At 44.9% G+C, this 12279-nt stretch overlaps 1 protein-coding gene across 1 annotated transcript in view; it reads left to right on the top strand.

Moving 5' to 3' along the window:
• The window catches only part of CD36 (CD36 molecule (CD36 blood group)), a 39047-nt gene extending 35744 nt beyond the window's left edge, over positions 1-3303 (top strand). The window contains exons 11-13 of the mRNA XM_065416865.1: positions 975-1029; positions 2065-2224; positions 3281-3303. Of these exons, the coding sequence (XP_065272937.1) occupies positions 975-1029; positions 2065-2224; positions 3281-3303 (238 nt within the window). The remainder of the gene's footprint in view (positions 1-974; positions 1030-2064; positions 2225-3280) is intronic.
• The last annotated feature ends 8976 nt before the right edge of the window (positions 3304-12279 follow it).

Below are 12279 nucleotides of genomic sequence, written 5' to 3'. Positions count from 1 at the left end.
CATGGTCCCTATTTTAAGTATAAAGTATATTTTTCAAGCTAGTAGACTCTTTCAAAATGGAAGAAACCTTTTAAATCTATCCACTGTATGTACACATGCATATTATCGTAATTATTATTTATATGTAGTAGCACCTACAGGCTTCAATCAGGGATCAAAACCTTATTGCACCTTAGGTACTATACATGCATTTAATTTAGAATACAATCAAAGAGCCACCTCCGACTCCACAAGAGATTTTAATCTAACTATATGATGAAAGGCAACAGACAGATTTGAAAAACAGGTTTGGGAAGGGCAAGGTAGAAGAGAAACAATTATGTAATAAACATATAGATGATCATACATAAATTATCTATCTATCTATCTATCTATCTATCTATCTATCTATCTATCTATCTATCTATCTATCTATCTACTTTCTCATACCCAGAGTACTAGATGAAGGATGGTATGCATAACGGCTGTAGTCATAGGTGCCCACTCCGTGGGTGCTCCGGGGCTGAAGCACCCACAGAAAAAAAATAGTGGGAGTTCAGCGTCCACTAGCCGCAGCTGTTTAGTGGCTTGGGGAGAGGATTGGGGAAGGGCAGAGACCAGCAAGTGGCAGGTGGGTGGGGCTTCAGGGAGTGGGAGGAGTGGGGCAGGAGGCGGCGGAGTGAAGGCAGAGTCTTGGGGGAAGAGTTGGAGTAGGGGTGGGCCTTGGGGCGGAGTGGGGGTGTAGCACCCCCGGGGGAATAGTAAAAGTTGGTGCCTACGGCTGAAGTTACTTATATACTTTCTACAGAGCAATGCGCTAGTTTGAATTTACTGGAGGTTTGCCACCCGAACACATACAAATCATACTTCCTGTCAATTTCAGCAAAGAGGTAGAGTACGGGGTATGAGAAATTGATAGATGGAAATTGTGAATATGCAATGTGCAGATAATGTGTTGTGGTTGTTTCAATTTTTTATTTCAATATTTGTTGCAGTACTTTATCAAAACTTACAAAATCCTATATCTTTCCTGTTCTTTGGCTGAACGAGGTTAGTGTGTTTTCAGTCTATTAAATCATTCTAATTATTTCATCTTTATTAGAAATAATCTGGGAGATTTACCAAAAAATAGTCCAAAATTTTCAGTCTTGTTTGCTTGAAATTAGGCACCTATAGCTAGAGCCACAAAAGCAGTTAGACACCTAACGTCCACCTTAGGTGCCTAAATCCAACAGGAGGGGTCACTGAGATCCTGAAAACCCCCACTCAGCTGCTTCCGAACACTGTAAGCACCTAAAGTCCTTAGCTGCCTAAGTTTCTTCCAGTGAGCATGAGCACAGCTACCTCAGTCTAGGGCCTCAGGCTCTTACCCCATACCTGAGCCTCAGCAGCTTCATCAAACTAGATGTTAACCAACCTGTCTCACCAGTGGGGCCCAATCCAGCAGGCATTTTGAGCGCAAGCCTCCAGCCTCACAAAACAGCTGGAGGAGGTGATGGAGGTTGTGGTTAAGGCATTCTCCTGAGATGGGGAGACCATTCTCCCCAAATCCCTTCTCCACATCAGGCAGAGAGAAGACTTGAACCCAAGTCTCCCACATCCTTGATGAGCGCTCTGATCCCTGGGCTAAAACTTGTTTGCAAGTCAAAAGTTAGGCTTATGCACTTTACTCCAGGAGAGGGCACACAGCTGAGAATCCCAGTCGGTGACAGGCTCCTCCCTCTCCCCTAGATTTAGGTGCCTAAGACCCATAGGGGGAGGGGCTTAAGAGCCACTCCTCTCCTTGGTATTTCCCTGCTCAGCAAGCTGACTTTTGCAGATCCCATTCTTAGGTGTGTATCCCTCCATAGGCACTGTGTAGGGAGCCTCGGCACCTAACTCAGGGCTGTGGATTCCACTGGGTGGCAGGGCAACAGTTAGGCATTGCAATGCTGAACATTGCAAGGCCCAAGTCCCTTTGTGGATACAGCCCTTAGATCCATGTATATGATAACATTATATGCAATCACATTGTCTATAACATGTGTATGTTCCATGAGAAAGGACTTGCATACTTCAGCTGTAAATGCTCTTGCACTGTTTCAGACGGCGATTATTGATGATGAGAAAGCAGCAATGTTCAGATCAAAAGTGATCTCTCCAATCAAGCTGCTGCACTTGCTGCAGGTGGTGCTGATCATAGTCGGCAGCATGATGTTCCTTGTGTTCATAGTCTCATATTTCATATGCAGATCGAATAAATTAAGTAAGTAGATCTCTGGTGCTGCTTGCGCAGCCCGCCATAGGAGCTTTACTAGAGTAATGACTTCAGCCTAGGATTGCCAATTGTGTTTGGATGGAGGTTTCATCACATGACATAATCTTTAATGAAAGTTAATCTTTAATTCCTGGAGACTCCAGGACAACCCTACAGGATTGGCAGCCCTACGGTTCCAGCCCCAAGAATTATTCTAAATTCCAATCAACCTCAACACTTATCCTTTCAGTCTCGAGTTCTGGTTTTTCCTTTTGTAAAGGTCCAGCATTTTTCAGTTGACATTTACAAATTCTGTTCCTAGCCCTATTCAACCAAGGTGCTATTGACAGATTGAAATTCATGCATGATAAGACTTTGGGAATTGGGTGACTCCAAGAGTGATGTCTTGTTTTCAATGAGTCAATGGGGCTTCTGTGATCTGAAAAAAAAAACATATGTGTTGTCCAGAGCTATTCCACAGATCAGAATGGCCTCCTTGGCTGCTCCACTGACCATCTATCTGGTAGAATGTCAGGTGAAGCCACATAGTTACAGTTCCACATGATCTCCTAGTAGCAAGTCCCTGCTGGAACCCCCAAACTTCCAGTGCACTGCAGCGTGCACTGTAAGCAGAGTGATCAGGATGCATGGATCTCCTCCATAGGGTTCCCAATTCTCCCTGATCACCATTCTGCATCAGAACCACACCAGTTTCTCTGGGTCTTGGCCCTCTGTAGCCACGGAGAATAGGACTGGACGTGGTCCTATAATGCAGAAAGAGGTACAGCAGAGTAATCGAAATAATCACAGTGGATTTGTTATAAGAGTTTAGATGGGGATTTTTGGGTGATTTGAAGGAAATGAGGGAGTGTATAACATCAACTTCTATCAATAATATCAGAGTACAAATATCATATCACAGTACAGAGCAGTGGATCCCATAATATAAAAAGGAGGTTTTCAGTTCCCCACAATACACTTTTCTCTCAGGTCAAATGGGTTAGGCATTTTGTAGGAAGAGTGTATACCACATGATTAATTAACTTTTGACTTTTTCCATTATAGGTAACAAAAGAGATTACATGTAGGCAATAGTTACTTCAAATTTCAAACAAGGAGTTTGTAAAATTCAGTGTCAAAAGAATCTGGTCTTATGATGTCGTATATACACATAAACAGGCTATGGAATGAATGTGCCTTTCCTTTCTGTGAAGAACGTACAGAATCCAGCTTCTCAACCAGCAACGCCTGATGTTTCAAAAAGCCCATTTTTACAACCTCATTGAAGAGGCCACAACAATATCATATTCTGAAACCACTATCATGGTACAAACCTCTAATACAAATAGCATATTAGTAGGTGAAAACTGAAATCCAGTTTGGAATCCAATCCACTTTCTGCCATTTATAGAACTTGCTAGTTCGCTTCTCTTGGGACTGTGAGAATAGGAGTAAAAGCCAGTTGCTGATGTTCTGGTTCTAAGTATGTGGGATGGTGACCTCATCAAGCTCATGCAGTGCCCTAGAAGTTATTTTTCCCCATTCCTTCAAGCAATGGAAGTTGCTGCAGTAGAACTGCTCTCCTGTCTTCAGAGATGTGAATTTTAATGACTATAAAGTTTATTATGTAAAGTGGTTAACCATAATATCTGAATGTCAATAAAGGGTTTCTGAAAAGCTTTATTTTTAACTATGCATGTACAGACATGAACAAAATACATGCATGAATGCTAACAGTGGCTGATCCGTAGCCACAAATGGCTTCCTTTCTAAACATTTGTGCAGCAGTCCCATCCCTGTCCTTGGTCCGCTGTGCTCTCCTTCACTCTTTTCACCTTAACTGCTGCTTCTCTTTCTGGCACTTCCTTGGCCAATAGCTTGGCCCCTACCAAATTCATGGCTGTGAAAAATCACCCTATACTATACAGATTTCACGGGGGAGACCAGCGTTTCTCAAACAGGGGGTTCCAACCCAAAAGGGGGTTGCGGGGTGGGCAGGGGTCGCAAGGTTATTGTAGGGAGTTTGTGGTATTGCCACCCTTACTTCTGTGCTGCCTTCAGAGTTGGGTGGCCGGAGAGTGGTGGCTGCTAGCTGGGCACCCAGCTCTGAAGGCAGTGCCGCCGCCAGCAGCAGCACAGAAGTAAGGGTGGCAATACCACGACCCTCCTACAATAACCTTGCAACCCCACTGCAACCCCTTTTTGGGACAAGACCCCTACAGTTTCAACAAGGTGAAATTTCAGATTTAAATATCTAAAATCAAGAAATTTATTATTTTTTAAATCCTATGACTGGGAAATTGACCAGAATGGACCATGAATTTGGTAGGGCCCTACCGATAGCATTTCCCCCTACAAAATAAATTCTACTTCTCTCAGTCCCTTCTGTCAAGTGCTGCTTTCATGTCCTCTACCACCAGCTTAATACTTAGGGGATAAAGGGACTCTTGCTTCTTCTCAAATTTCCCCAAAACAAGAGCAGCAGATTCCAGGCCTGCTTCATATCCCCCACAGGCAGGAGCGGATTCTAGAGAAGACTGGCAGACCCGCTAGCATCACCGTGACCCATTGGCTTTGGTAGAGTATCAGGCAGTCCCACTCTCCAGATGTAGAAAGGAAGGAGGAAAGGAAGGAGGTGTCCACAAGCCCATTCCCTTTCAGGCTACGTGTTACAGCTGTACATGCACTAACTGCTGTTTAACAGGAAAATTCAACCTGGGTGCTGATCCTGTAGTCACTGAAGTCAAGGCAGGCTGTTGGATTGTCTTCAGTGGATGTGGATCAGGTGTCTGGCGAGCTCCCTACAACTCACTGTGACATCAACAGGTCAAATCCTGAGAGGCACTGAGCACTTGGAACTCTCATTCCCTCACTGGATTTAATGAGAGCTGCGTGAGTGCTCAGTACTTCTCAGGACTTGGTTGATTTGTGCTCTAAGGTGAACTGCAAAGGAAAAATAAATACTGAGGACATATTCACAGAAATAAGCCTAAAATGTTTAACAGCATGGCCTGGCATGCTGAAACATTGCTCACAACTGGTGGTGGGAAGGGAAAGAAATTGATTGAAATGCTATTCTATGTTTACAGAACATTGTGCTTGGATTAAAACATTTAGCTCCCACTGAAGTCAGCGAAAACTGACCAGGTACATTGAAGGGTACAGTCTGACCCTTTGTACCATGACCCTTTGTAACAGGTGTGCAATAAGCTGTCAATTCTAACTTTACTTTAGCATTTGTCCAAAACTGCAGTAAGAGCTGTAAACATACAATACTATTCTTCTTTCCTTTGAGTTTAGCATATGTTGATATTGATATATAATATATTAAACACTTGGAGATATTTTTTTTTCAGTATCCCAGAGTCAGAGCCATGTGGCTTGATAAAAACAAGCCCACTTATGAAATACCGAGAAAAGCACTCAGTGTGCATTGGTAACTACAATAAACATTATAACCACAAGGAATTAGAGCTGGTGGAATTATTAACTTCTAATGGTGGGCCAGATCCTCAGATGGTGTAAACTGACGTAGGTCCATTGAAGTCAAGAGAGGCAAATGGCTTTACAGCAAAGGAGGCTCTGTCCCAGTGATTCTTGAACAATTTAGCTCTGTTCCTCTTTGCTAAACATTTGCATCCTGATCCTGATTTCTGGTAACATATTGCTATGTGTAAGTTCTTCCTGAATAGGTTTTGTAAGCAAACTGCAGCCCATGTGTTTCTCATAAGCTGTTTACGCTGAGTCTGTTCTCCACTGCTTTGTACCTTGTGTACTCATTTAACTCTGGGCGAAATTATTGTTGGAAAGAGGCTGCCCTGCCAGATCTTGAGCTATGGCCAGGGAGCGTTTCCAGATGCTCAGGATGGGGAAGCAGGGAACAAAGGTGCCTTTAAGCTACTTTCACATCTCCTGATCCTGGAGCAGTCTGTGTATTGGTTGGGTCCTACACACAAAGTTAACTTGCACTAGTTGCTAACAACCCTAAGGAGCTGTTCTGACAGCAAAGGATTGCTGAGGTCCAGGGACTCCATTATCATACTTCCTTTCCCCCCACTTTGAATGCTACACTACTTTCTTTGGGTTATTCATTGTGACAGAATGGCCCTATGGACAGTTGGATGTCCTAAACTGCTCTAATTTACAGTAGAGACTGGCCAAGCACCAGGACAGGATCATGGGGGCATAAAGGTTGCTTGAAGCCAATAAGATACTTTTACCCCTTCTCCTCTTGAGCTAAACCAAGCACAGCTCTACCATAGCTCATGCTATGACCCCAAGTCCCACACAACTAGTCTTTTTGTGCCAGAGTCTAAGGGTGAAATTCCAGCCCCTTTGAAGTCATTGGCAAAACTCCCGTTGACTTCAATAGGGTAAGGATTTCGCCCTAAAATTTTGGCTTGATGTCTATTGCCAGCAAGTCAAATTTTCCTGGCTTAGTGTCTGCTGCAGCTGTGGTCCAGAATGCTATCCCATGGTTTTAAAATCTTAGGGCCCAATCCTACATAGACATAAGTAGCTTTAGTCCCATTGGTCTCAATGCAAGATTGAGCTGTTAGGTGATACTCACCATCTAGCCTGCACTTGGAGTATGATCAGCAGTTATTTTGCTCAGGGCACTGTTTACAGAGATTCTAAATTGATGTACTGAAAACAATAAGTTAATTATATATGTTTGTACTTGAGTTACCGATAAGCTCTCCATTTCTCCTTGTTAAGCCACATACTGAATATGCATTTATGACAAATGTTTCCAAGCCTTACAAGTGGAAAATAAAGCTCACCATGTAATGAACACCCTCTTTCTGAAATTCATGCCTGGAGTTATAAATTAATACAGAAAGGAGATATGGGTGAGGCTTATTTCAAGATGGATAGAATTTATCTAGTGTGTACAAGTCACAGTGTCTTAGAAGTGCATTTCACTCTCATATGACTACAGTACTTACCATGCCATAAATACTGGTTGCATTCAGTTTTTATAATATACATTATAGCATGGGTGGAGTGTAAGATACATTACCTCAGAAGCAGCCCCAGGAGCCATTGTACCCTTCCTGCTTCCCTCTGGACCGGCAGGAGTAATAATTTGTAGCTAGCCTATACCAGCAACAAATTACAACATCCCTCTTCTGGCCCAACTGCACAGACTGGCTGTGTTGGAAAGTGGAGCCTTGGATTCACCCATTTCACCATGTTTCTTGCTCACCTGCTTAACTCCTTAATTACTCCTGGCTTGGGTATCCCAGACATGCTTATTCCCAACACAGGTGTGTCATCTGAGTCACAGTCTAGCTCATGAGTTCAAACTACATTTATTCTTTCAAATCCTTCCTTAAAGCTTTTCCAAACAACCCTACCGATGTCAGTTCACCTAAATTAGATGTGCTGTTACACCCCACTAAAAACAAACGGCAAGCTCTTAGACATCTAGGGCGATTTGAATGATTTTGTCTGGTCATTTAGACTGGAGTGGGGAGAGGGACTGTACTTTATACATGGTTGAGAACACTGTCAGCATTTAATAAACAATAAATAATAGTACATGTATTTTTGTATTGCTTTGATGGAGTAACCAAGAGACACATAAACAAATTACCCATTTAACCTAATTCAAGCCACATTTCTGATTAGGTATAATGTTTGTTCTCCCCTCTCTTCTCTCATGTAATCTAAATGAGCACCAGATTTCTCTGCTACTTCTGCATAGAATTTTCAGTAGCCCTGGATATAACTGGGGTGTAGCTTTCCCCTAGTCCTACAAAGAAAAAATCATCAAGCTGCTATAAGACTGTAGCCATCTTGATCACCACTCAATTGAGAAAGGACTGGAAAGCTTTGAACTATGCGCCACCCAATGGACACACATTTGTCCACAAATATTTAAGACTGAAACTTTAGCGAGGAAAGGTGGGTGAGGTAATATCTTTTATGGGACCAACTTCTGTTGGTGAGAGTGGCAAGCTTTCGATACCCAGAGCTCTTCTTCATGGCTGGGAAACAGAAGTTGGTCCCATAAAAGATATTACCTCACCCACCTTTTCTCTCTGATATCCTGGGCCCAGCACAGCTACAACAACACTGCATACGGTATAAGAGTGAAGCTGGACAGCTGAAAATAACTCAGGATACACACACAGGCTCGATCCACAAAGGACTTAGGCTAAACATTACATGCCTAACATTAGCCATACTTGCATCTGAAGAAGTGAGGTTCTTACCCACGAAAGCTTATGCTCCCAATACTTCTGTTAGTCTTAAAGGTGCCACAGGACCCTCTGCTGCTTTTTACAGATTCAGACTAACACGGCTACCCCTCTGATATTAGCCATACTGCCACCCAGTGAAATCCCCAGCCCAGAGTTAGGCACTCTCACTCCCTGTACAACGCAGAAGGAGAGTTAGGAGCCTAAAAAGGGATTCCCAGAAGCCAGCATGCTCTACTGGGAGCTGCCTAAGCTAGCCAATAGGAAATGCCTAGGAGAGGGAAGTGGCCTAAACTATTTATCTGTGATTGGGATCCACAGTTAGGGGCCTAGCTTCACTTGGGATTCACAGCTATGAACACTCACCTGGAGTTAGGCACCTGAGCTAGATCAGGCCTTTGGCACTGAAAATGGCAGTGCCTTTGCACCCAATAGCCCAGCGGTTAGGGCATTCATCCCGGATGGGGGTGACCTGTGTTCAAATCCCTCCTCTGAGTGGGTCAAAGCAGGGATTTGAACTCAGGGCTCCCAGCTGATTGCCGTAACCGGTGGGCTAGAGGAGGGTAGTTTCTATGTTGAAATGGTTCCACTTGTATGAAATGCTTAAATAGTCACTGGACCAAAAACAAAAGTCAGGCTGACCCAATAGCCTAGTAGCAGGGTACTCATCTGGGTGATAGGCAACCTGAGTTCATGTCCCTGATCTGAATGAAGTAGAGGAGGGATTTAAACCTGGGTTTCCAACATCCTGAGGGAGTATTTTAGGTGTTTGGCTATGAGGGGACACCCTCCTCCCTTTTTTTGGTGTGTGGGATGGGCATGCTCTGAGCACACCTACTGGCTCGGGCCCTGCTGGGAAGACACCTAGTTTGAGTATCCTGCCATCACAACATGTAAGTTGCTTTGAAAATCTGGCCCCTACTGATTTTAGGTGCCTACAGGCTAGGTGGTGGTGCCTATGTGTTGGAATTAGGCCCTTAGTGGGACAGTTAGATGCCTAAATACCTGTTGTGAATCTACCCCATTGTGTATTAACGCGTTCTTTCCTAGCGTTTGCTCAGTAACCCTTTTTAAACAGAAGATCTAAGGGTATGTACGACATTAGGTCGATTTTATAGAAGTCGATTTTTTAGAAGTCGATTTTATACAGTCTATTGCGTATGTCCACCCTAAGCGCATTAAGTCGGCGGAGTGCATCCTCACTACCGCGGCTAGCATTGACTTACAGAGCGGTGCACTGTGGGTAGCTATAACACAGTTCCCGCAGTCTCTACTGCCCATTGGAATTCTGGGTTAAGCTCTCAATGCCTGATGGGGCAAAAACTTTTTCGCGGGTGGTTTTGGGTACATGTCGTCAGCCCCCCCCCCTTCCGTGAAAGCAACGGCAGACAATCGTTTTGCACCTATTTTCCGGGGTCCCGTCCGCTGGACCCACTGGATGATCGGAACCCCAAGCAGGCAGCGGGCTGAGCAGGGCCGGCAGACGGCACCTCGGACCGGCAGTGGGCTGAGTGGCTCAGCCCGCTGCCGGTCTGGGGCTCCGTCCGCTGGCTCCTGCCAGCCGGGGTCCCGCTCAGCTGGCAGACCTCAGTGAGGTCGATCAGGGGTGCCTGGACAGACATGGCTGTCCTCCTCTTAGAGCACCGAATGGGAGTGACTCCAGGTCATTCTCTTCTTTAAGTTTTGTCTCATGGAGATTCAGTCCTGCCTGGAATATCATGTGAGCTGGAGGCTTCTTCCTCAGGCTGCTCTCCCAGCTGGCAGCACCGTGCGGTCGCACCTACCCCAGCCTGCCCCTTGCTCCCATGGCTCATGAAGCCTGGACAGTAGTAAGGAGCAGTTCAACTTGTGGAATGACAAATCCAGAACGAAGGATTGCACTCTATGGGCCATGTTAAGATTATTTCAGAGTCCTAGATAGCATTAGTCCCTATAAAAGCCTTCATGAAAATTTCCCCCCGCCCCTTACAAAAATGTTAATTTATCAGAGCAGCTGAAAGGGTAAGGAACCCGGGACTATAACTTAGAGAGAGCTTCCATATTATTTAACTCATAATTGATATAATTCAAAGTAAAATTTCACAGTGCGGTCTGTTCTAAGAATAAAAATGCAGGAGGGGAGTCAGAAAAAGGAGCAGTGACCTGTTTCCACCCAGTTTCAAACCAGGGATGTTTTGCGTGTTAGGTGAACGTGATAACCACTACACTACAGGGCTTTTGTGTGTTAAGTGAATGTGATAACAACTACACTACGGGCTTCTCTTTTTTTGCCACAGACTTTGCCGAATGCACAGGAATGTTTTCTCTAGCTACAGAAGCTACCTAATGCAATGTCTATATCTATGGCCTTCTTGCTCACAAAGTGGTCATGCCCCCGCCCAAGGCTGACACAGCGCGGAGTGCATGTGACACAGCGACCTGGCTCGGGCAGGATCGCTAGCGAGGCATGATACTTTTGCCATTAAGCAAACACAGCAATTCTTTCCTGGCCTCTGCCACTGAATCATAGAATCATAGAATATCAGGGTTGGAAGGGACCTCAGGAGGTCATCTAGTCCAACCCCCTGCTCAAAGCAGGACCAATTCCCAACTAAATCATCCCAGCCAGGGCTTTGTCAAGCTGGGCCTTAAAAACCTCCAAGGAAGGAGATTCCACCACCTCCCTAGGTAAAGCATTCTAGTGCTTCACCACCCTCCTAGTGAAATAGTGTTTCCTAACATCCAACCTAGACCTCCCCCACTGCAACTTGAGACCATTGCTCCTTGTTCTGTCATCTGCCACCACTGAGAACAGCCGAGCTCCATCCTCTTTGGAACCCCCCCTCAGGTAGTTGAAAGCAGCTATCAAATCCCCCCTCATTCTTCTCTTCTGGAGACTAAACAATCCCAGTTCCCTCCGCCTCTCCTCATAAGTCATGTGCTCCAGACCCCTAATCATTTTTGTTGCCCTCCACTGGACTCTTTCCAATATTTCCACATCCTTCTTGTAGTGTGGGGCCCAAAACTGGACACAGTACTCCAGATGAGGCCTCACCAATGTCGAATAAAGGGAAACGATCACGTTCCTCGATCTGCTGGCAATGCCCCTACTTATACAGCCCAAAATGCCATTAGCCTTCTTGGCAACAAGAGCACACTGTTGACTCATATCCAGCTTCTCGTCCACTGTGACCCCTAGGTCCTTTTCTGCAGAACTGCTACCTAGCCATTCGGTCCCTAGTCTGTAGCAGTGCATAGGATTCTTCCGTCCTAAGTGCAGGATTCTGCACTTGTTCTTGTTGAACCTCATCAGGTTTTTTTTGGCCCAATTCTCTAATTTGTCTAGGTCCCTCTGTATCTGATCCCTACCATCCAGCGTATCTACCACGCCTCCCAGTTTAGTGTCATCTGCAAACTTGCTGAGAGTGCAGTCCACACCATGCTCCAGATCATTAATAAAGATATTAAACAAAACTGGCCCCAGGACCGACCCTTGGGGCACTCCGCTTGAAACCGGCTGCCAACTAGACATGGAGCCATTGATCACTACCCATTGAGCCCGATGATCTAGCCAGCTTTCTATCCACCTTACAGTCCATTCATCCAGCCCATACTTCTTTAACTTGGCGGCAAGAATACTGTGGGAGACCGTATCAAAAGCTTTGCTAAAGTCAAGGAATAACACATCCACTGCTTTCCCCTCATCCACAGAGCCAGTTATCCCATCATAGAAGGCAATTAGGTTAGTCAGGCACGACTTGCCCTTGGTGAATCCATGCTGACTGTTCCTGATCACTTTCCTCTCCTCTAAGTGTTTCATAATTGATTCCTTGAGGACCTGCTCCATGATTTTTCCAGGGACTGCCTCCATGCATTACG

The sequence above is a fragment of the Emys orbicularis genome, chromosome 1 (assembly GCF_028017835.1).
Source record: "Emys orbicularis isolate rEmyOrb1 chromosome 1, rEmyOrb1.hap1, whole genome shotgun sequence".
Classification (NCBI taxonomy): Eukaryota; Metazoa; Chordata; order Testudines; family Emydidae; genus Emys; species Emys orbicularis.
The sequence above is the reverse complement of the archived record's forward strand: the minus strand, read 5'-3'. Positions and strand labels throughout refer to the sequence as shown.